Source organism: Diceros bicornis, chromosome 2, assembly GCF_020826845.1.
Source record: "Diceros bicornis minor isolate mBicDic1 chromosome 2, mDicBic1.mat.cur, whole genome shotgun sequence".
In the NCBI taxonomy this organism is placed as follows: domain Eukaryota; kingdom Metazoa; phylum Chordata; class Mammalia; order Perissodactyla; family Rhinocerotidae; genus Diceros; species Diceros bicornis.
Genome location: NC_080741.1, coordinates 48,202,074 through 48,226,413, shown reverse-complemented (window position 1 = coordinate 48,226,413; position 24,340 = coordinate 48,202,074). Strand labels below are relative to the sequence as shown.

General features: G+C 45.6%; 1 protein-coding gene and 1 long non-coding RNA gene across 2 annotated transcripts; both read left to right on the top strand.

Moving 5' to 3' along the window:
• The first annotated feature begins 1,358 nt into the window (after positions 1 to 1,358).
• On the top strand, positions 1,359 to 15,853 carry LOC131411000 (uncharacterized). The gene is made up of 3 exons (XR_009221452.1): positions 1,359 to 2,117; positions 2,565 to 2,725; positions 15,643 to 15,853. It is a non-coding gene; the product is annotated as an uncharacterized LOC131411000 (long non-coding RNA).
• A 3,635-nt stretch (positions 15,854 to 19,488) lies between these two features.
• LOC131421019 (serine protease 44-like) lies at positions 19,489 to 23,468 on the top strand. The gene is made up of 5 exons (XM_058567540.1): positions 19,489 to 19,867; positions 20,188 to 20,344; positions 21,006 to 21,271; positions 22,043 to 22,206; positions 22,782 to 23,468. Exons 1-5 carry the CDS (start codon positions 19,489 to 19,491, stop codon positions 23,016 to 23,018), a joined length of 1,203 nt encoding a protein of 400 aa, XP_058423523.1. The 3' UTR covers positions 23,019 to 23,468.
• Positions 23,469 to 24,340: the final 872 nt, after the last annotated feature.

The following is a 24,340-nucleotide window of genomic DNA, read 5'->3' as shown; positions in this document are numbered from 1 at the left end:
GTCCCTATTAGGGGCAGTTTCCTCAGAAGCACCCTAACCCTTCGGCCCTGGCAGGGTTCTGGCTGGACACCGTCTGGAGTGAGGGTCTGAGTGAAACCGAGAGCACGACATTTCCCGCTTCCCCTGGACCCTTGCAGGCCAGAATCCGCCACTCCTGCCCCTCGACCACCGGCCCCCTGGCCCGGCCCCGCCCCTGCGCACCCCCCGGTTTGCCTCCAGGCCGCGAAGGGGCGCTGCGAGAGGGCCGAGGCCGCGGCGGTGCCGATGGCATCCCTGGCGGCCCCCGTGGCGGCGGCTGCCTGGGCCTCCTGGTCTGGCTCCTGCTCCTTCAGCCCGGGCTCAGTGAGGCCTGGGCGGGCGGGGACGGGGCGCAGGGGGGGTTGGCCCCGCCCCCATCCTCTCCACCCCCCTCAGGGGTTGGCCGCGAGGACCCCAGGGCGAGCCTGCGGACGCCGCCACCTGAAGGGGTTCCGGGATCCTCTGGGGCCCCCCGAATCCCATATGACCGCGGTCTCCCCTGATTTGGTGGCGTTTACCCCAGGTGACCTCGCGTTGGGAGTCAGAGGAGAAGGCTGAGGCGCCAGAGTGGGACCTGGGGCTCCCTGGGGGTCGGGGGGGGGGGAACCAGGTTCTGCCCTCGGGGGGTCTGCCTGTGGAGCCTGGGGGGGACACGATTCGGCCTTGGGAGGTCAGTGAGTCCATGGCCTGGGGACTGGGAAGCACTGCCCTGGGGTCTGAGAGGACCTGGCCTTCTTGGCTGTCTGGGGGGCATCTGGTGCTTTCCCAGGAAGCCCGGGGCTCAGGGAACGCAGGGCCTGTTTCTTTGAGGTTCTTTTTCCTACACTGTCCTCGCCCTAGTGTGTGGCCGAGTGATCATGAAAATGTTGGGAGGAAAGGAGGCGGAAGAAGGTGAGTGGCCCTGGCAGGTGAGCGTGAGGATCAGTGGCAGACATGTATGTGGAGGTTCCCTTGTCACAAAGCAGTGGGTGCTCACTGCAGGCCACTGGATTTTAAAGTGAGGACTCACTCCATGAGCAAGTGGAGACATGAGAGTTCTGGAGTTGGTCCTGCCCTCCTCAAACGCCCACTAAGTTCTGTTGCCCGGGCAAGTTGGCAAAAACCAAACCTAAACCAAACCAAACCAAAGCACACACAACAAAAATGGGAGGGGTTCTGCACTGGTAGTCATGTGACTAGGAATACTAGTTCCATGAACAAAACCAATTGTTTGGGTGAGCAAACCAATTCTGAACATCATTAAGGAGGGGTTTTGGTGATAGGGTGGTAGAGGGAGTGGTGAGGGAGGTTGGGGCCAGATTAGGAAAAGTGTGAAATCTATGAAAAAGGCACAAGGGATGCTTCCCAGGGTCTCTGTGAGTGGCATGCCCTCTCTCCCACAGCCGTTTCCACTACAGCGTCAAGATGGGAAGTTGGAGTGTCTATAAAGAAATCACAAGTATGGTGTGGTCCCTATCCAAAACGTCATTGTCCACTCTCAGTTCTCAAAAGTTGGAACCATTCAAAACGACCCTGCCCTTCTTCAGCTCCTCTACCCTATAAATTTCGCCGTGACCATCCAGCCTGTATGCATCCCTAAGGAGACTTTCCAGGTGGAAGCTGGGACCAGGTGCTGGGTGACCGGATGGGGCAGAAGAGAAGAATTTGGTGAGACTGTGAGGCAGGAAGCAAACTCGGGCAGAAGGAGGCAGCCTTATCCCTGGAGTAGGCAAGAAGGCTGAAGGGAGGGATGCAGAGGCAAACTGCTTGGCAGGTGGGTTAAGGGGGTAGCAGTTTAGCAGCAGCCAGGATAATGGTTCCCGATTGGCCTGAGCCCAGAAATTAGTTGAGGTCTTTTGTTGCAACAGATATTTGATGGCGGCCATTTAGGAAAGGCACCGGTCCTGGGAACTGGAGCTGCTCTCAGGAGAAGAAGAAATACCTGGGTGAAGTCTCCTGCAGATTTGTGGGGGACCACGCCTGGCTGGTGTGGGGGTATTTTTAGGTTCCCTGAGGACAGAGCCAGATGCTATGGAGTTCTATCCAGGGTGGATATCTGCTCAGGGGGTGATGAGCTGTCTGCCCATCGGAGCTGTCCCTCACAGGAAGTACCTGCCTTGGTGAGTAGGGAATTCCTGTCCTTGGGGGTGTAGGCAGAGCCAGAAGACCCCTGTTGGTGAGGCTGTAGGGCCTCCTGTCTCTGGAAAGAGGCTGGATTTGGCACCTTTGGGGCACTACCTGCCCGGGAGTCTGTGATCCTGCTCTAAAGTAAACACACTTTACTGACACACAGACACCTGTTACTGTTACTATTGATACTCAGAGTGACGGATGCTTGGTTATCATTTCTCAGGCTGATAGGCCTAGCCTCTTCCTGTCCTGATCTGTTCTTGCTTATCCTATCTTGTTTTGGTTCTTACCTCCTCCCTATGTCAACTTTGGGCCTCAGTTTCCTCTGGTGTCCATTGGGGACAATACCCACTGCCCTGCCTTCTTCGAGGGGGATTCTGGGTGCTAGGGGCTTTCTGCCTGTGCAGATCTACCCCCTGCTGTTTCTTTACTTGTAGGTGGCGAACTCTACTCATATATTCTCCAGGAGGTTGACCAATACATCATCTACTATGACAGATGTAATCAGGTGGTCCAGAAGGCCATGTCAACAAATAAGGATGTAGTATTAAAAGGAATGATCTGTGGCTATAAAGATGCAGGAAAGGATGCCTGTCAGGTAAGTTCATGGATGGTTTCTACCTCTGCATTGAGGTTGTCCCCTCAAAGCTTCCTTGTTCCCAAGTGGCAGGGCTATTTGCCACCTCTTCCTTTTGCCCCTTGACTCAGAAGATTCATGGGGAGAACCCCTCGGCGTTCCCCGAGCTGGCCTGGCCTGTTCCTTCAAAAAGGAGCAGCCCTTGCTGCTGGGGGGCGCAGAAAAAGTGTGGAGAAGTTGGGGGCGGGTAATGCTAATAAGTCCCTTTAATCAGGGCACTGACTGTGCCAGTGTGAGCGTTTACCCACATTAGCACAGAGAACCCACCTCACAGCCTTGCAACACAGACATCGGACCTGTTACACACATGTGCTGAGGGCCACAGACGCGAGTTCAAGGTCCCCCTGTGAGGGTCTGCAGGACTCCTGGGCCCACAGTCTTCACTCTGCACCGAGCTGCCTTCCTGAGGAGGGGGGCATGTGAGCAGGGTCTTAGAGGTAGAGTATTTGGATTTCTTAGAAAGAGGAGAACAGCATAGTGGGGAGAGGGAGCAGCATGTACAGTGGCTCAGAGGTATGAGGGAACCTGTCACATTTAGGGTGCGTTTTACAGGTCTGGAGCAATGAGGTGGCAAATATGGCCAGAGAATGGGGTTGGAGTGAGAATATGTGTGCCTGGAGTGCTGTGCCAAGTTTCTAGATACTGTCCAGGCAGGACTATAGGCCAGGAGTTTGTTTGCATCATCTAGGCAATGATGTTGAGTTCTGACTGGGACCTGGGGCAGTGGGGTGGGTGAAGGAGGTGTGTTTGAGGTTGCATCATCAGTCCTTGGTGACTGACTGTATGTGAGGGTGGGGGTGAGGGAGAGGTTGAGGAGGACTCTGACTGAGCTGGTTGGTGGTGGGGCCTCGAGGGTAAGCCTGGGAAAGGACATGGAGAGTTCTGCTGGAGGTGGGAGTAGAGGATGTCTGGGAGTGAAGCTTAAAATATGGGGGCGGGGCTGGCCCGGGGTTGCCGGTTTGGATCCTGGGCGTGGACCTACTCACTGGTCATTCATCAAGCCATGCTGAGGCAGCGTCCCACGTAGAAGAGTTACAACTCTACGCTATGATACACAACTAGTACTGGGGCTTTGGGGAGAAAAAAAAGAAAAAGAGGAAGATTGGCAACAGATGTTAGCACTGGGCCAATCTTCCTCAAAAAAAAAAAAGATAAAAGTTGTTTGACCATGGATCTTTTTAAAAAAAAAATATGGGCGGAGCTGGCTATATGGGTTAGGAGCACTAGAGAAACTTTAGGCTAGATGTAAGGATTTAGGGGGCTGCCGTGCAGCGGTGATATTCAAAATGTCTGACAACCACTGTGGTTTGGGAAATGACCAGTCATAATATCCTCAGAGGATATTAGAGTTTTCCTGTTAACTTTTCAATTCTCAGCTCCCATATTCTCAGAAGCCTGGGCCTGGTGGGTGCCTGACTCCCCAGCGCCTTGCAGTGCAATCAGCCTACTCTGACTAGGATCCTCTTCCATTCCTGCGTTTGTTTCTTTCTCTTTCTCCGGGGAGATTCTGGGGGCCCCCTGGTCTGTGAATTTAACGAAACGTGGGTCCAGCTGGGGATTGTGAGCTGGGGCATCGGCTGTGGTTGTAGAAATGTGCCTGCAGTTTACATAGACGTTGGTGTCTATACTAAGTGGCTAGTCACAGTGGTGAACCAGGCTACCTCTTTGTATCTGGTGGTGTTCCTTATCCTACCCCTGTGTCTGGTGCTGCCCCTGGGCATCCTGGCGACCCCATGATCACCCTGGCCCAGTCCCCCCATGTTTCTGAGTCTCGCACTAGGCCTCTCCTCCGACCTCCCACTCCTACTCAATGCCCTTTCCTCAAGTTCCGGTTGGGATCCACTGACCCTGTGGAGATCCACAAAACAGAGAGTGGCAGCACGACTGGCGTCCTGAAAATGTCCCAGCCTGGTGCTCTGGTCACCTGCCTCGGCCTTGCCTCTGCCTTGGATGTGCTCTGCCTGCAGGGAAGGAGGGGGGACACCACCCCAGCTAGAGGGCCAGCTGACCTGCCAGGTGGAGCATGAGGCTTCAGTGACATCTTCGAGAGCATCTACCAAAGAGACGGCAACCGTGAGACAGCATTAGCCCCAGTTGTGGTTGCACAGCTCCACCTGACTCTTTGTCAACCCAGTCAGCTTGGTGGTTGTTCAGAGAGTGAAGGAGGAGTCGCTCTGTCCCTGCTGAGGTGTGAGCCTGGGGTTTCCACATCTGACTTCGTCGTGTGGGGCTGGGAGAATTTCCCCTGCACCCCAGTGTGGATCCATCTGTGAGTGGCCTGTCTCCGCCACACAAGCCCTCCTGGGGCAACTCAGTCTTGGAACCCCCTTCCTTGGTGCCCTAGTGGCCACATCCATGTTCACCCCAAGTTGTGCTGAGGCATTAAGGAGTGTGGAGATTTCAGATGTCAACTGAATAAACGTTTGGAGAGTCTTTTTTGTGTTCTGCGTCTCTACTGGTGTGGGGCGTGTAGACACTGAAGAGAATTTATCTCACATTTAGCTTAGGAAGATGTTCATGATGCTGTAAACCCTACAGTGAGAGGGGAGGCCCTTGCCTACCCTGCTGTGAGTCTGATAGATGGTTTTAGCATTGGGTCCTGCTGCTGTGCTCCTCCTAGCCATCAGCATCTCTGCAGGGAGCTTTGTAGCTGCATCTGGGAAGGAGGAAGCGAGAGACTGGAAGCAAGAGAGGGGTCAGGGCGTTGCATCCAAACTGCATCTCCTATTTTCTGCCTGTTTTTGCCGCCATCTCTCTGGGTATGTAAGGCCTTCAGCAGCTGATCGCCTTGGCCAGGCTATGGGAAACACAGGGCTAAGGCTCCGGGAGAGGAGAGGTTGGGGTGCTTACGGTGTCTGTGCTGGTTCATTTCCCTCATTGCCCTGTGGTCCCGGGATAGCTCTTTGTCATGGTGCAGAGCACTTCACTGCTCCCAGTTTCCCTCTCTGTTCATGAAACTTTGAGGTTGCCTTCTATTAAGAGGCGATTGGTACGTTTTGCATACGAGAAGGAGTGCATGTGAATATTTGCAGACTGTGGTAAAGACTGATAATTGTCTGCCCTGGCACCTTTCATCGACTTCCTTCTGAGCACAAAGAGTAAAGAGTACATTTCCAAGTCTCCCATATATCTAAGTGTGGCACTAAGTTTTGGCCAATAAAGTATAAACAGAAGTGTTGGGTGTGAATTTTGGGAAATGTCCTTAGAGGGAGGACAAACCTTTCTTTGTCTTTCTTCTCTCCTGGCTGGAATGTATACATAGTGACTTCAATTCTTTTTTATTCCTACTTCACTACATGCCATTGCTTCCTTCTTTATTCATTTTTTAAAATTGATAAGGTTAAAAGTATATTGATAAATGATGGTATTATCTCTTAATGCATTTCTATGTTATTATTTTCTTTTTTTGAGGTATAATTTATATGCAAATGCACACATTGCAATGTACAATTTTATGGGTTTTAACAAATGTATACCCCATATTAACATCACCTACATCATGATAGAGAACATTTCCATCAATCCTGGATGCTCCCTGGTGTCCCTTTCTAATCATCCCCTCCTAGAGGTAACCATGTTCTGATTACTCTCAGAGTAGATTTGCATGTTATTGAACCTCATATTAATGAATAATACAGCAAGTGCTCTTTTATGTCAGGCTTCTTACCTTCCACATATTGTTTTAGAGCTTCATCCAGGTTGTTATGTGTATCATTAGTTCATTCCTTTTTATTGCTGAATAGTAACCTATTGCATGAATATTCCACAGTTTGTTTATTCTCCTGTTGATGGACATTTGGTTTGCTTCCAGTTTGGGGCTATTATGAATAAAGCTGCTAATAAACATCTAGTGCAAGACTTTGTGTCTATGTGCTTTCACTTCTTTTGGGAATAAATCTAGAAGTGGAACTGCTGGTTCATAGAACAGATGTATGGTTAACTTTATTAGAAATTTCCAAAGAGTTTTCTAAATTGGTTGTAGCATTTTATACTCCTACCAACAATAAATGAGAATTCCAGTGGATTCATATCCTCATCAGGACTGTCTTTTTTTTTTTTATAATTTTATTTATTTATTATTTTCCCCCCAAAGCCCCAGGAGATAGTTCTATGTCATAGCTGTACATCGTTCTAGTTGCTGTATGTGGGACGTGGCCTCAGCATGGCCGGAGAAGCAGTGCGTTGGTGTGCGCCCGGATCTGAACCCGGGCTGCCAGCAGTGGAGCGCGCGCACTTAACTGCTAAGCCGTGGGGCCAGCCCAGGACTGTCTTTTTATTTGCCCAATTCTAATAGGTATGAAGTGGTATCTCACTGAGGTTTTAATTTGCATTTCCCTGTAACTAATTATACTGAGCACCTTTTTGTCTGCTATTGGTAGATCTTCTTTTGTGAAGGATCTTTTCAATTCTTTTGCCCATTTTTAATTAGGATGCTTGTCTTTTTATTGCTGATTTGTAAATAATCTTCATATATTCCAATTAGAGTCCTAAATCTGCAACTTGCTTTTTTCACTTTTTAACTGGGGGTTACAAAGATTTTCCTTCTATTTTTTCTCCCATAAGCTTTATAGTTTTAGCTTTTACATTCAAGTCTATGGCCTACAAATTAATTTTTGGTCATGGTGTGAGATAGGGATCAAGGTATACTTTTCTGTATCTTTAATGTTTACTCAGTTCTAGTACCATTTGTTGAAGATATATTTATTTTCATATTGATTTGCTTTGGTACTTCGTCAAAAACTAATCAACAGTGTATATGTGCATCTATTTCTGGACTCTATTCAGTTCCTTATCTGTTTGTATATTCTTATGCCAACTTCACAATGCCCTAATTATTGTAGCTTTATAGTTAGCATTGAAATTTGGTTGTGTTATACCTCCAAATTTGTTCACATTTTTCACACTGGAGCTTTTTTGTAGAAATTGACAAGCTGATTCTAAAATATATATGGAAAAGCAGAGAACCTAGATAACCAAAACAAAGAACTACCAGATTTCAAGACTTATTATAAAGATATAGCAATCAAGACAGTGTGGTATTGGCATAAGGGCAGACATATAGATCAACAGAAAAGGATAGAATCTAAAAATGGATCCACACATATGTGGGCAATTGATTTTAACAAAGGTGCCAAGATAATTCAATAGGGGAAAGGATCATCTGTTTTTTTCATTATTTTATTGAGGTCATAATGGTTTATAACATTGTGTAATTTCAGGTGTATATTATTATTTATCAGTTTCTGTATAGACTGCATTGTGCTCACCACCAGTACTCTAATTTTTATCCGTCACCGTATATATGTGCCCCTTTACCCCTTTCGCCCACTCCCCAACCCCCTTCCCCTCTGTTAACCACTAATCTGTTCTCTTTAGGATAGGCTTTTTAATAAATGATGCTGGAACAATGGGACATTCCTATGCAAAAAAAAAAAAAAAAGAGCCTCAATCCTTACCTTGTGCTATATAGAAAAATTAACTCAAAATGGATTATAGAACTCAATGTAAAACCTAAATCTATAAAAAACTTCTAGAAAAAAATTTAGAAGATAAATCTTTGTGACCCTTGAGTATGCAAAGATTCTTAATATAGGACACAAAAAGCATGAACCATACAAGAAAAAAATTATTGGATTTCGTAAAAATGAAAATCTTCTGCTCTTTGGAAGGTACTGTTAAGAAAATGAAAATAAAAGCCACAGACTGGAAGAAAATAGTAGCAATATCCACTCAAAGACATATATGAGTGTTCATAGCATCTTTATTTGTAATAGCCAGAATCTAGAAGCAACTCAAATGTCTGTCAACAGATAAATGATAATCAAGGAACTTACTACTCAGCAATAAAAAAGAATAAACTGCTGGTATACACAAGAACATGGATGAAATTCAGAAACATTATGTTGAGTGAGAGAAGCCAGACCCAGAAAGAGTACAACTTTCTGATTCCATTTATATGAAGACCAAGCAGGCAAAGCAGGTGATCAGTGGTTGCCTGTGATGGATTTGAAGAGGACACAAAGACACTTTCTGGGTTTATGAAATGGTCTACATCTTGATTAAGGTGGTGGTTACATGGGTCTATATATTTATTGAAACATTAAATTGTGCACTTAAGATCTGTATATTTCACTGATGCAAATTTTGCCTCAGTTTAAAAAATAGATTAATGTGTCACGTTCTAATTTAGCCCCAATGCCTATTCTCCTTCCTTTCCATAATAATAGATGTTTTATGCAATGACCTGATATCTTAGGTCATTCTGATAGTGTACCTGCAAATATTTAACAAGCAGCTCTATAGGCAAAAAAAAAAAAAGCGCCCTAATTTGTAACATTTGGAAATTTCCATGGTACAAATACTTCCACTGTTGCTGATTTCAAGCTACCAACATAGCATTACTGAAAACATAGCCAGAAAACAAAAATTTGAAGATATAATAGCTGAAAATTTTCCAAATTTGATAAAAACTAAAAGCCACAGATTCAAGAAGCACAATGGACCCCAAGCAAGCACAAAGAAAACCACACTGCAGAACATAATAATTGAATTGTTATTCAAAACTCAGTGTTAAGAGTTTAAAAGCAGCTGGAAACAAGACACATTACATATAGAGGAACAAAGATAAGAATAGTTGCAGACTTCTATTCAGAAACAATGTAAGTGAGAAGATAGTAGAGCCTCATCTTCAAGTGCTGAAAGAAAGAAAGTAAGTCAATGTAGAATTCCACATCAAGTGAAAATATGTTTCAAAAGTGAAATTGAAATAAAGACCTTTACAAACAAAAGCTGAGAGAATTCCTTTCAGGAATTCAAGAAATTTTGAAGTTCTTCAGCTTGAAGGAAAATGAAATCAGATGGAAACTTGGATCTGTACAAAGAAATGAAGTGAGCCAGAAATGGTAACTTTGTTCGTAAATATTAAAGATTTTTCCATTTTTAAATTAAAAAAAAATTACATCACATGTAAAGTGGTATAATATTATTTGAAGGTGGCCTGTGCTAAGTTAAAGATTTATATTGAAAACAGTACAGTAACCACTAAAAATAAAACAGATGTATTTAAAGTTAGTGGTGGATACTAAATGGAATCCTAACAAACAGACAAACAGTTAATCCGAGATGCAGCAGGAAAAGAGGAAAGATGAGATAGAAAACAAATGGGATAAAGAACAAATGGCAAGATGGTAGACTTAAACTCAACCCTATCAATAATTATATTAAATGTAAATGGTTTGAACAATCCAATTAAAGACAGAGATTTTTAGATTTAAAAAAAGAAAACCCATCTATATGCTGTTTAGGAAATGCACTTTAAATATAAGACACAGGTTAAAAGTAAAAGGATGGAAAAAGATAAACTATGCAAATACTACTACTAATAAAGCTGTAGTGGCTATATTAATATTGGAAAAGCAGACTTCAGGAAAAGGAATATAGCTATAGATAAAGAGAGACATTTCACAATGAAAAAAGGTGTAATTCATCAGGAAGATATAACAATCCTAAATAAAGATACATCTAACTACAGAGTTTTGAAACCTATGAAGCAAAAACTGACAGAACTGAAAGGAAAAATAGACGAATTCATAATTATAATTAGAGACTTAACACTCCTCAATAATTGATAGAACAAATAGACAAAAAAGTATCAGTAAGTATACTGAAGACTAGAGTATCACTATTAAACAAATTGACTTTATTGACATTTATAGAATACTTCATCTAACAACTGCAGAATGCACATTCTTTTTAAGTTCACATAGAACACTCAACAAGAAAGACCATATCCTGAGCCATAAAACATGTCTTAATAAACGTAATATAATTGAAATCATAGAGTAGGTTCTATGATGACAATGGAGTGAAATAAATCACAAAGAGATACCTGGAAAATCTCCAAATACGTGGAAATTAAAAAACACACTTCTAGGGCCGGCCCAGTGGCTTAGCGGTTAAGTGCGCGCGCTCCGCTGCTGGCAGCCTGGGTTCGGATCCCGCGCGCGCACCGATGCACTGCTTCTCCGGCCATGCTGAGGCCGTGTCCCACATACAGCAACTAGAAGGATGTGCAATTATGACATACAACTATCTACTGGGGGGCTTTGGGAAGAAAGAGGAGGAGGATTGCCAATGGATGTTAGCTCAGAGCCGGTCTTCCTCAGCAAAAAAAAAGAGGAGGATTAGCACAGATGTTAGCTCAGGGCTGATCTCCCTCACAAAAAAAATAAATAAATAAAAAATAAATAAAAAAATAAAAAACACACTTCTAAATAACCGGTGTATCAAAGAGAAATCACAAGGGAAATTAGGAAATATTTTGAACTGAATATAATGAAAGCATAATATTATCAAACTTTGTGGAATGTAGCTGAAGCAGGGCTCAGATGGAAATTTATAACTTTAAATGCTTATTTAGAAAAGAAGAAAAATTTTAAGTTCATGATCCAAACTTCCACTATAAGAAGCTTACAAAGAGTTCCTGGACCCAATTTCAATGTGTGTTTGTGTGTATGTGTGGGTGGGTGTTCCCCACACCAACAAACAATTCTGGAACACCAGCAGGGTGTCCAAGAATTCAACTCAATTCTGATACTATCCACAGGAGATTGCATCAGATTCCACAGGTTAAGGGTTCAGTCCTACAAGACTGCCCCCCTCCTCCCACTTCAGGCACCAGTCGCAAGCCCAGGTTGTTACCTGTGCTTCTGACCGATTGGCTGTAAATCAGAGGTTCTCACAGCTCGCTCCTTAGGTTCGATTAATTTGCTAGAATGGCTCACAGAACTCAAGAAAACCTGTTTACTCACTAAATTACCGACTTATTACAAAGGATATTGCAGGATATTGATCAATAGCCAGAAGAAGAGATACGTAGGGTGAGGTCCCAAACAAAGGAGCTTCTGTCCTCATGGAGCTTGGGGCCCAGCACAGTGGCACATGGAAGCTCTCTGAAAAAGGGCCTAAAACCTGTCCTTTTGGGTTTTTATGGAGGCTTCATTACATATCATGATTGACTAAGTCATTGGCTGTTGGCAACTGACTCAACCTCAAGCCCCATTCCTCTCCCCGGAAACTAGGGGGTGGGACCAAAAGTTCCAAGCCTCTGATCACCTGGCTGGTCTCCTAGCAACCAGCCCCCACCCTTGGGTGGGGTCCAAAAGTCACCTTCACTAACATAACAAGAGACACCTTTGTCACTCTCAACACTTAGGAAATTCCAAGTGTTCTGGGAGCTGTAAGCCAGGAACTGTGGATGCAGACTAAAGCTATATGAGAGACATGTTTTGGTCATCGGAATGACCAAATATATATTTCTTATAAATCACAATATCACAGAGCTAGAAAAAGAAAAGAATTATTTCCAAATGAAGAAGAGAAAGGAAATAAAGACAGGAGTGAAAATCAATGAAATAGTAAATGGATAAGAAATAGAGGAGTTCTCAAACTTTTTGGTCTCAGGATCATCTTACACTCTCAAAAATTTTTGAGAATCCTAGATATCTGGTTTATGTGTTTTAAATCTATCAATATTTACTGCAGTAGAAATTAAAACAGAAATTAAAAATTTTATTGTAAAAAAATAAAAATAATAAGCTCATATGACATATTTTTATGAAAAAACTATAATTTCCAAAAGAAAAAAATTAGTATGAGGAGTGGTATTGTTCTATGATTTTCCAAACTTCCTTAATGTTATGCTTAATAGAAGACAGCTGGGTTATCATTCTCTTCTGAAATTTATTGTTTTGATTGAAGTATATGAAGAAAAACTACTCCCATACAGATATACAGTTGGAAAAGGGAGGAGTATTTTAATAACCTTTTCAAGTAATTGTGGATTTTTAAAAATTATTTTACAATATACCAAAACTTGACAAGTGGTAGTTTCTTGCAATGTGGAATATGAAACTTTTTGAACTTTTTGTACTCATTACATTAAAGTCCATTGGCTTATCTTTCACTTTAAATGGATCATTTAGCCATACATAATTTTGTAAATCATTGGAAAATATTGGTTTACTTAGTTATGCAGATTTTCCAAACATGGACACATTTCATTACATAATATCAAAAGATCACATTCACTCATATTACCATTACTGTCATCAGAAAAGTATTTAATTATCAGAAAGCTGTTGAGCTCATGGTGGCAAATATACATTTTTCAGAATTCAAATTTTCACTTGAAAGCTCAAATTTTGTGATTGGTAACAAATACTGTCAGTTCTTTTTCTTAAAAGTTGCAGTTTCTTTGTTTATTTTTTATTTATTTATTTTGTGAGGAAGATCGGCTCTGAGCTAACATCTGCCAATCCTCCTCTTTTTGCGGAGGAAGACTGGCTGTGGGCTAACATCCGTGCCCATCTTCTTCCCATCTTTATATGGGACGCCGCCACAGCATGGCTTGCCAAGCGGTGTGTTGGTGCGCGACCGGGATCCGAACCGGCGAACCCTGGGCCACTGCAGTGGAGCGTGCGCACTTAACCGCCTGCACCACCAGGCCGGCCCCCTTTGTTTATTTTTGAGAAAATGTCTGCTAAATATGCAAGTCTGAATAACTATAATTTGATTACTAGTCATTCTTTTGTGTGTGTGTGTGAGGAGGACCAGCCCTGAGCTAACATCCAATGCCAATCCTCCTCTTTTTTGCTGAGGAAGACTGGCACTGGGCTAACATCCGTGCCCATCTTCCTCTACTTTATATGGGATGCCGCCACAACATAGCTTAACAAGTGGTGTGTCAGTGCATGCCCAGGATCCGAACCAGTGAACCCCGGGCCGCTGCAGTGGAGAGCATGCACTTAACCGCTTGTGCCACCGGGCCGGCCCCTAGTCATTCTTTTTAAGTAAAAATGGTGCCACGGGAAAAGCAGCTAGTTCAGCTAACAACTCAAACAATTGTGTTTCCACACAAAATTGGGGTTCTTTTGCCTCATGTGCATAAAAAAAGCCAATTATTATGACATCAGTTTTTGGGAAAAGAAATGTAGCTTTATTTTGTGAGATCGATCTGCAAGGAGACAGGGGGCATGTGCCCTCAGATCTGTCTCCCTGATCCAGGCCTTGGGGCACAACTTATGGGATGAAGGGCAGAGTGGTCTGAAGTGTGGAGATGATGATTGAAGGTAAGGAGAAGTGAGGTAATCCATGATCTGCGCAAGCATAGTCAAGCTTCATGCCTCATCATAGGGCACATGTTCACAAAATGATGGCAGTACCATGATCTGAGGGTGGGGTTGTTAGCTCCTGGACATCAAAAAGTTCACTTATCGAGCATTTTCACAAGCCCAGTTGATGAATTGGTCTCAACTGTGGGAGATCAAGATTTGGCCACCCTGAAATATCTCTCTTTACCTTGATTGTTTTCTGTGATGGACATTTGACCTCCCCCACTAACTGCCTAAAGAATTTGGCATAGTAACTCCTTCCTGGAACAGATTTTCTATCTGATGGCTGTAATATAATGTAAAATAGATGTTACAATAGAAAAGGCACCAACAAGCCCATCTTATCAGAAGTTCTGTCTCTCTGGCCACATTCTCTGGATGGCCCTGTGAGGAGTTGCCAGACAAACATTTACATTTATAAGGGAAATCTCCATTTGTAAAGGTGTCTCCCTCTCTGTATTGGGAAGAGGGGGGATGACCTCATTTCTAGAAACTTATCAATGTGGAAGGTGAGGCCTTAAATCTGCATGATAACCTTACTCTTGTTTACTGTGCTTTAGTGGTAATCTCCTGTAACTGACTCCCCCCACCCCCAACATCCTCCTTTGTCTTTAGCGGAAGATGGTATTTAAGACCAGAATTTCTGCTATTGTGTTCAGAAACGCGGTGTCCCTGGTTTCTCCCATGTATACATGTTATTAAACTTGGTATTATTTTCTCCTGCTAACCTGTCTTATTAATTATTTGGCCAGCCATAAGAACCTTAGGGGAAGGGCAGAGGGGGATTCTCCCTCTTCCTCCAACACAACTGACCTGAACGGGACAAGAGGTCTCTGTTCCTGAAAGACGACTCAATTACTCTGTTGATAAGATGGAGTCAGTTGAATTGGTCCTGGAGGGCCCACAGTTACAATTGTACAGTGTTCACTTGAGTCAGCATCATACTTCTGTATACAGAAGTGCTTTATGCATACTTGACATTTCATCACACAAAATCTTAAATAAATGTAGACTAAAGGGTCAATACTTAATAAAATTAATAATTTGTACTTCTTCATCAAGGACATTTTAAAAATTCATCTGGATTAATGGATTGATCGATTCTGTGATTGGGATGTCACCCCTGAGCTTATGTTGTAATATGTAAGACTCTATCTTGCTGGTGTCAATGCAAAATAACCAGGAACCAGTCTATAGATGAGAGAGATATAGTGACCTTTACATGAGCCAGGGTGAGGACCATAATCCAGGAAGGCAGTCTTCACAAAGGAAGAAAGTGTTCCAGAGAAACATGGCTTTCATTAGTCTTATATCTTTTTAGAACAAAGAGTGTACATTAAACATGCCCAGATACATATTCCTCAAAGTTTCAAAGAGGTATTCAGTGGCAAAGTGGTAGGTCAACATGACCCTGATGTCGGGGAAAGGAAACTTATCTTTGGGAGTACTAATACGGGTGTTACAGATAGGGGTTACTGATAGGGCATTACTGGCATCATGGGAAGAGAGGTATGCATTCTTAAGAGTGCATTCTTTATTTTAATGGTTAAAGCAGATGTACAATGTATGTTTGATGGGCCATAAATCAGACCTTTTTTAGTTCAAGCCAAATCAGTTTTGAATCAGAATAGTTACCCGCATATACCCCAATATGTGAAAATCTTGTCACTAGCAAACTCACTCTGTGTGTCTTGCTTTCCTTGTTAGCTTTGAAAAAGCAAGCTGCCATGAGTCCTCCAGCCACAGGAAATGAATTCAGGCAATAACTGATGGAGTTTGGAAGCAAACTCTTCCCCAATCAAGTCTCCCAGTGGATGAGAATCCAGCCCGGGCTGACACCTTGATTGCAGCCTTTCAGAAGACCCAGCTAAGCTGTGCCTGGACTTCTGATCAACAGGAACTGTGAGATAATAAACTTGTGTTGTTTTAAGCCACTAAGTTTGTGATTATTTGTTACAGAGCAGAGAAAACTAATACAGAGGCCGTTCCAATATTTGATCAGGCCTCCAGCTTCTGCATAATGAAGTTTATGATAGGTCTAGTGGATCCTATAGTAATGTGCCTACTGTCGCACCTTCTTTACCAAAAAGCAGATCCCTAGGTCTAAGGCAATGTTATGCAGGATCCCATGATGAGAAATCAGACACTCCATGAGTTCACTGATAGTGGTGCCGGCAAAGGCATTATAGGCTGATAATACTATATACATATTTAGAATATGTAATAATCCCAGTAAGGATGAATTGCTGGCCCTCCAGGGTGGAAGGAGGTTGATATAATTGTCTTGCCACCAAATAGCTGGTTGGTCTCCTTCAGGGATGTAGCATATCAAGGGCTTGTCAGTGATCTCTGATGCTGACAGACTGGACTTTCAGCAGCAGTAGTAGCTACATCAGTTTGGTAAGAGGGAGCCCATGTTGTTCTATTGGGTGAATGAATAGCCTCCAGTCCTACCAACACAACCACTCTGGGCATTACTGTTCATGGGCATGATGTGCGATCACGGAAGTTGACAAGGGCAGAAGTTTGCTGACCTCTTCTGGTTTTCTTATCCACATGATTTTTTTTTTTTTTGTGAGGAAGATCAGCCCTGGGCTAACATGCCAATCCTCCTCTTTTTGCTGAAGAAGACTGGCCCTGAGCTAACATCTATTGCCAATCTTCCTCCTTTTTTTCCCCCTTTTCTCCCCAAAACCCCAGTAGATAGTTGTATGCCATAGTTGCACATCCCTCTAGTTGCTGTATGTGGGACACCGCCTCAGCATGGCCGGAGAAGCGGTGCGTCGGTGCATGCCCGGAATCCGAACCAGAGCCGCCAGTAGCGGAGCACGCACACTTAACCCCTAAGCCACGAGGCCGGCCCCCTCCACATGATTGTTGAGTACCTCCTCTGCACTGGATGCTTATAGGTGGGCATTGGCATGGGATAGAAAAAGCTGCACACTTTGTTCCCGCTCCCATAGGTCCTTTCATGTGCTTCTTCCCCAGATCTTCAAATTTTGCTCCTTCTAAGCCCTTGACTAACCAGACAAGCCATTCCTCACTGCTCAGGGGTCCATATATATTCTTACTCAGGCCACTTTTCTTTTTATACCAAGTCGATGACCAGGTGTACAGTTCAAAGCTCTATGCACAGGATTTCCCCTCATCACTGTCTTTCAGGGCCGCCCCTGAATGAGTTCTAGTGCAACAGCAGTCTATTTTCAGGTGGCACCAAAATTTTGAGCCCATCTGTGAACGAGGCCCAGGTTTTTCCCTCTTTCATCAGCTAGTCATAGGACAGTCCCTATAAGGCTGTGAGTGTGAACTGAGGGAGAAGCTTCAATTCAATACAAGTAAGTGACATGGGGGTCTAAGCCATTTCTTTGTGCAACTTACTTGTGTCTTCAAGACCTGCCATGATCCAATCCCAAAGGTATCACTTCCATTGAATGACGAATTGCTTTGTCCAACTGAGTTTATGACTTAGAAAGTCTGGCTAAATATCCATCTTATGATAGGAGACACTGGACTCTTAGTCACTTAATGTCCCATGGTCTGGTATTTAGTTTCTTTTTAGGGTTCAGTAGTATGCCTGGAGTTGCTTTTCCAATAATGTGCAATTTCTTGCTGTAGACAGTATGTATGGTTTTGCTCCGGAACTGTAGGGGCCTATACTGTGACTCTCTGATTAGAACATAGCAGAGACTCCTCATAGTCTTTTTACTCACCACAACAAACTATAGCACCATGGGTTTTGCCAGATCATATAGCCCAAGTGACAAGGCTGCTTATACCACAACCTGACTTGATCTCTTGATAGGAGGAACTTCAAGTATTGTGGCCACTTTTAGGTATCTAATCCAGGTTAATCTCCCCTCCTTAAAATTCTTTATTTATTCACATTTTGTTTGCCATGTAAGGTAATGCAGCAGCTCCCCCTCATCCTTGGGGGGATAGATTCCAAGATCTCCAGTGGATGCCTGAAACTGCGGGTAGTACTGAACAGTACTGAACTCTATATATGCTATGTTTTTTCCCATACCATCATTCTTATGATAAAGTTTAATTTATAAATTAGGCACAATAAGAGATTAATGGCACTTTGGGGCCATTATTAAATAAGAGTTTACTTGAACACAACACTACATTACCATGACAGTCAATCTGATAACCATGACAGCTACTAAAGAACTAACTGGCAGGTAGCTTATACAGCGTGGATATGCTGGACCAAGGGATGATTCACATCCTGGGCAGGACAGAGCTGGGTGGCATGAGATTTCATCATGTTACTCAGAATGGTGGGCAATTTAAAATTTATGAATTGTTTATTTCTGGAATTTTCCATTTAATATTTTCAGACGGTAGTTGACTGTGGGTAACTGAAACCGCAAAAAGCGAAACCATGGATAAGGGGGTACTACCGTATATTCATGGGTTCCAGGGATTAGAATGTGGACATCTTTGGGAAGCCATTATTCTGTCTACTACAGGGTTGTTTCCAGATGTTGGCTATTAGGAATTTAGCTGCTATAAACATTTGTACGAGTATTTTTGTGAGTGTATGTGAACGTAAAGCTCTATTTCCTGGGCTAAATGCCCAGGAGTGCAATTACTGAGTTGTATGGTAATTGCATGTTTTGTTTTATAAGAAACTGCCAATCTGTTTTTAGAGTGTCTGTAATATTTTACATTCCTACCACAATGTATGACTGATCCAATCTCTCTGTATTAGTGCCGGTATTTGGTGTTGTCACTATTTTTTATTTTAACCAGTCTGTTAGGCGTGTAGTGATATCTCATTGTGGTTTTGATTTGCATTTTGCTAATGGCTCTTTTCATGTAGATGTTGATTTTTAAAAAGGTAGCAGTATCCGGGCAGCCGGTGGCGCAAGGGGTTAAGTGCAGGTGCTCCGCTGTGGCAGCTCGGATCCCCGGCACGCACGGAGGCACCGCTTGTCAAGCCATGCTGTGGCGGCATCCCATATAAAGTGGAGGAAGATGGGCACGGATGTTAGCCCAGGGCCAGTCTTCCTCAGCAAAAAAAGAGGAGGATTGGCAGATGTTAGCACAGGGCTGATCTTCCTCACCAAAAAAAAAAAGGGTAGCAGTATCATCTCTAATGCAGTGGTTAGTAATGTTAAGTGCAACATTTATGTTAAGGAGTTTTAATTTTTATTGCAAACAAGTAGGGGAGGAAAATGCTGGGAAAGGCCTAATCCAAACCTGGCAGGGAGTTTATGGATGCATCTCCATAAACAACAGAGGCGAACAAACAGCGGCGATGAGGTGGCTGCCACTCTCTGTGGCCAGGGACCTAGGCCAGGGGACACTGAGTGCCTGCGAGGCACCCCATTAACGAACGAGTCCACGCAGAGCTGGGAAGGGAGAAGACTCACCTAAGTCACTACTCCGCGGAGGTCCTGCCCAGACCCTGACCCTCAGATGACCCCATGGGCTCGGTGGGACCCCCCTTCCCCTGAGGGACCCCTGTTTCCTGCCAACACGAGGCCAGGGCCGGGAGCCGCCGCGAGGGGGCGCCACGAGAGGGCCGAGGCCGCAGCGGTGCCGATGGCGTCCCCGGGCGGCCCCCGTGGCGGCGGCGGCGGCGGCGGCGACGGCTCCCTGGGCCTCCTGGTCTGGCTCCTGCTCCTTCAGCCCCGGCTCAGTGAGGCCTGGGCGGGAGGGGACAGGGCGCATGGGGGGTTGGCCCCGCCTCCATCCTCTCCGCCCCCCTCAGGGGTTGGCCGCCAGGACCCCAGGTCGAGCCTGCGGACGCCGCCACCTGAAGGGGTTCCGGGATCCTCTGGGGCCCCAGCATCCCGTGTGACCGCGGTCTCCCCTGATTTGGTGGCATTTACCCCAGGTGACTCTGATTCCTACAAGGCTCTGGCAACTGCACAGCCACGAGCACTAGCAGAGGCCACAGGAACAAATCTACTTCCTTCAGGTGAGGTTTCTGGGCCAGGCCCTGCCACAGAGCACTGGCCTGGTCTGAGTGGGATGGGACTCTGCCTTGGGGGAGGAGGGTCTCAGGGGGACACGATTTTTCCCTGAGGGGTTTGAGTGGACCCAACCTTGCCCTTGAGATGTGAGAGGAGATGGCCATTCTCTGAGGAGTCTCAGGGGATACAGACCTGCTCAGGGGGTCTGAAGGGACATGGCCTTGCTCTGAGGGTTCTGAGACTTCTGAAGATTCTCTGGCTCTGGTGGTGGTGGTGGTGTCAGCGGCATTACTTTCAATCCCCTCCCTTCATTGACCAGCTCCAGGATGTGGCCATCGGACTATGAGGATAGTTGGTGGAATGCCGGCCCCAGAGAAGAAGTGGCCCTGGCAGGTGAGCCTGCAGATCAAAAATCAACACATATGTGGAGGCTCCCTCATCGCCAGTCGGTGGGTGCTGACCGCGGCCCACTGCATATTTGGGTGAGTGTTACGGGCTCTGGGCTTGGGCATCTGGTCAGTCTGTATGACCTGGAGCCTGTCCTGTTTCCCCACCCTGAGCTTTCTCTTCCTCATCTGAAAAAGGGGGTCACAGTCCCTGCTCTTCAGTAGTCAGAGTTAGGGCCCTTGGTAGCCTGGAAAGTCAAGACCCAAAATCAGGTTCAAAGCCACTTCTTTTAAGCCTGTGCTGATTAGCCTTCAAGCCAAGTGGCAAGAAGGGGGAGAGATGCCTGTTGGGAGAGAGTGTGTGGGTAAAGACTTGCAAAGGGGAATATTTAAGGAGAGTGGAGTGTGGTAGACCAATTTAGCTAGATCAGTGGTCTCAAACTTTAATGAGCATGGAAACATCTGCAGAGCTTGTTAAAACGCAGATTGCTTGTCCCCAGTCCCTAGAGTTTCTGATTCAGTAGGTCGAGTGGGACCTGAGAATTTGCATTTGTAACAAATTGCCAGGTGATGTTAATGCTTCTCATCTGGGGACCAAACTTTGAGAACCACTGGATAGAGTGGCCAGGACTCCAGGGAAGGGATGTGGTTTGGAGGGAGGGAGGTGGCTGATGGCTGGCATTGGAGATAGGACCAGGTTGGGAAGAACTTAGAAGATGTTGAAGGGGAGTGTAGATCCTCCAGGATCTCTCTGCAGCCATGTGGACTACACGGTGAAGATGGGAGACATATATGTGAACCATACCTCCAGAATGGCAATTGAAGTCCCAGTCCGAGACATCGTTATCCACAAATATTATACTTCTGTTGGATCCATCGGAAATGACATTGCCCTTGCTCTGCTTGCTTTTCCTGTGAATTACTCCTCGCACATCCAGCCTGTATGCCTCCCTGAAAAGGCTTTCATGGTGCAAGCTGATACGGAGTGCTGGGTGACTGGATGGGGAAGGCTAGGCGAAAAAGGTGAGACTGTGAAGCAAGACTACAGCAAACTCAGGCCAGGGAAGAGGCTGCCTGGTGCCCTGGGGGTGGTCTACAGCTAAAGAGAGAGGCAGAGATGCAATTTTCTAGCAAGTGGGTAAGGGAGGAAGGTGGGAAAGATGTTGCTAGGGAGTAATTTGATGGTGTTACAAATTTCTATTAGTGTGTCAGGACCTGGGGGCTTGGGTGACAATCAAGGTGGATTCTGTCTAGGGTGGATTTTAGCTCAGGGAGTGTTGGTCTGTCTGCAAATCTGAGCTGTCCCAAACTGGAAGTACTTGCCTTCGTGGATACAGAGCTTCCTGTGATTGAGAAGAGGCCGGAGAACTCTCGGTGAAACTGTAGGGCCTCCTATCCCTGGGGAGAGGCTGGATTTGGTACCTTTGCGGTACTACGTGTCTGAGAGTCTGTGATTCTGTTCTAGAGTAAAGACACAGGTGTACAGGACACCTGTCACTATTACTAAAAATACTCAGAGTGATAGACACTTTGTTTTGATTTCTCAGGCTGGTAAGGAGCCTCTTCCTCTCCTGATCTGTTCTTCCTTCTCCTGTTTTGGTTTTGAGTCTTACCTCCTCCTCTCCTCATGTTAACTTTGGGCCTCATTTTCTCCAGTGTCAAGTGGGGACAATATCGATTGCCCTAAGAGGGTGTATGTATGTGAACAGACTGTATTGCGACCCGTAGTGCATGCCAGGGGCTCCTGTCCTGTCCCACTAAGCAGATCCACCCACTCCTAAATTATCTTTACAGGTTCATCGGGTGAATCTCCAGTGCAGCTTCAGGAGGCCGAGCAAAGCATCATTCGCTATGAGGAGTGTAACGAGATGTTCAAGAAACTGTTGGCAGGTACAACGGATATTGTCAAGGAAGGGGTAGTCTGTGGTTACAACGCCCAAGGAAAGGATGCCTGCCAGGTCAGTTCATGGGCCCTATGCCACCTCTGCATTCTGGGTTGTTCCCTCAAAGGTTACTCATCCACAGGCAGTAGGGCCTGCATTACCTGCCAGCCCCTCCATTCACCCTTTATGCAAGTTAAGGGGATTCAAGGGGCAAACCACTAAGGCTCTGCGAGGCTGGCCTGACACAATCCTTCACTAGAGAGGAGCTGATGCTGCCTGGAGGGGGACAGAGAGGAGGGGAGATTCAGGCAGGAAATACCAATAATACAAGTCACGTGTTTTGAACCACTTCTATGTGACAGGCAGTGTACTCGGGTAGAACTTTATTCATTATTATTATCTCAGAGTACATAAATTTTCTTCATTTATATTCAATTTTTTGGTACACAATTTTTGAGTATGTACAGAAATTTTGTTTATTAAAAATTTTCAATTCTCAAATCTCATATTCATAGAAACCTAGGGCCTGTGGAGCCTTAGGAATGCCTGGGGAAGGCCCACATGTGCCCATCTCCCTAGTGCCTTGCAGTGCAATCAGCCTGTTCTGATGTTAATCCTCTTCCATTCCTGTGGTTTGTGTCTTTCTCCAGGGAGATTCTGGGGGCCCCCTGGTCTGTGAATTTAATGACACGTGGTTCCAGGTAGGGATTGTGAGCTGGGGCATTGGCTGTGGTCGCAAAGGATATCCTGGAGTTTATACAGAAGTTAGTTTCTACAAGAAGTGGCTCATTGATCAAATCAATCAGGCTTCTTCTCGGGACTCAACAGGCTTCTTCATCCTACTCCTGTGTCTGGTGCTGCCCCTGGGCATCCTGGCGACCCCGTGATCACCCTGACCCTCCCATGTTTCTGAGTCTCGCACTAGGCCTCTCCTCCGACCTCCCACTCCTACTCAATGCCCTTTCCTCAAGTTCCGGTTGGGATCCACTGACCCTGTGGAGATCCACAAAACAGAGAGTGGCAGCACGACTGGCGTCCTGAAAATGTCCCAGCCTGGTGCCCTGGTCACCTGCCTCGGCCTTGCCTCTGCCTTAGATGTGCTCTGCCTGCAGGGAAGGAGGGGGGACACCACCCCAGCTAGAGGGCCAGCTGACCTGCCAGGTGGAGCATGAGGCTTCAGTGACATCTTCGAGAGCATCTACCAAAGAGACGGCAACCATGAGACAGCATTAACCCCAGTTATGGTTACACAGCTCCACCTGACACTTTGTCAACCCAGTCAGCTTGGTGGTCGTTCAGAGAGTGAAGGAGGAGTCGCTGTGTCCCTGCTGAGGTGTGAGGCCTGGGGTTTCCACGTCTGACTTGGTTGTCTGGGGCTGGGAGAAGACCCCTGCACCCCAGTGTGGATCCACCTATGAGTGGCCTGTCTCTGCCACACAGGCCCTCCTGGGACAACTCAGTTTTGGAACCCCCTTCCTCGGTGCCCTAGTGGCCACATCCACGTTCACCCCAAGTTGTGTTGAGGCATTAAGGAGTGCGGAGATTTCAGATGTCAACTGAATAAATGCTTAGAGAGTCTCTTGTGTGTCTAAAGCTCTGCTCTCCTAAAGGTTGTGGGGTTGCATATAACATACTCTATAGAGAACTAGTTTTCTATTTAGCTTAGGAAGCTCTTCATGGTGTCCATTAAACTCTGGAAGAGCCAGAGATGAGGATCCTGTCTACCCTGATATAAGTCTGAGGGATGGCATTAGCCAGTAGGTCTTGCTGCCTGTGCTCCTATTGTAGCCATGAGCATCTCTATAGCTGGGAGTATTGTAGTTGAGTCTGGCAGCCTCTGTAGTCAGGAGCAAGGGAGCAAGTGGACAGAGACTGGAGCATGGCACACTCACACACTCTTGTGCCCCTCCTCGCTGCCCTGTAACAAGCATGCCTTGAGGAGACACCAAGGGCTGGGTGAGTGTCGACACCTTGAGCCCAAAGAGCTGAATTCCCACAAGGGGGGGATAGATGGGAGGGCCTGGCTCTGTGTGTGTGTGTGTGTGTGTGTGTGTGTGTGTGTGTGTGCGTGTGTGTGTGTGCACGCGTGTGTGTACAGCTTCTTTTACCCAATCACGAGTGTCCCATAGTCCCCTGGACTGGCTGCTGATCATCCCCCAGCCTCTGTCTCGTGCCCACCCGTCCTTCCTTAGTGCTAGAGCTCCCAGAT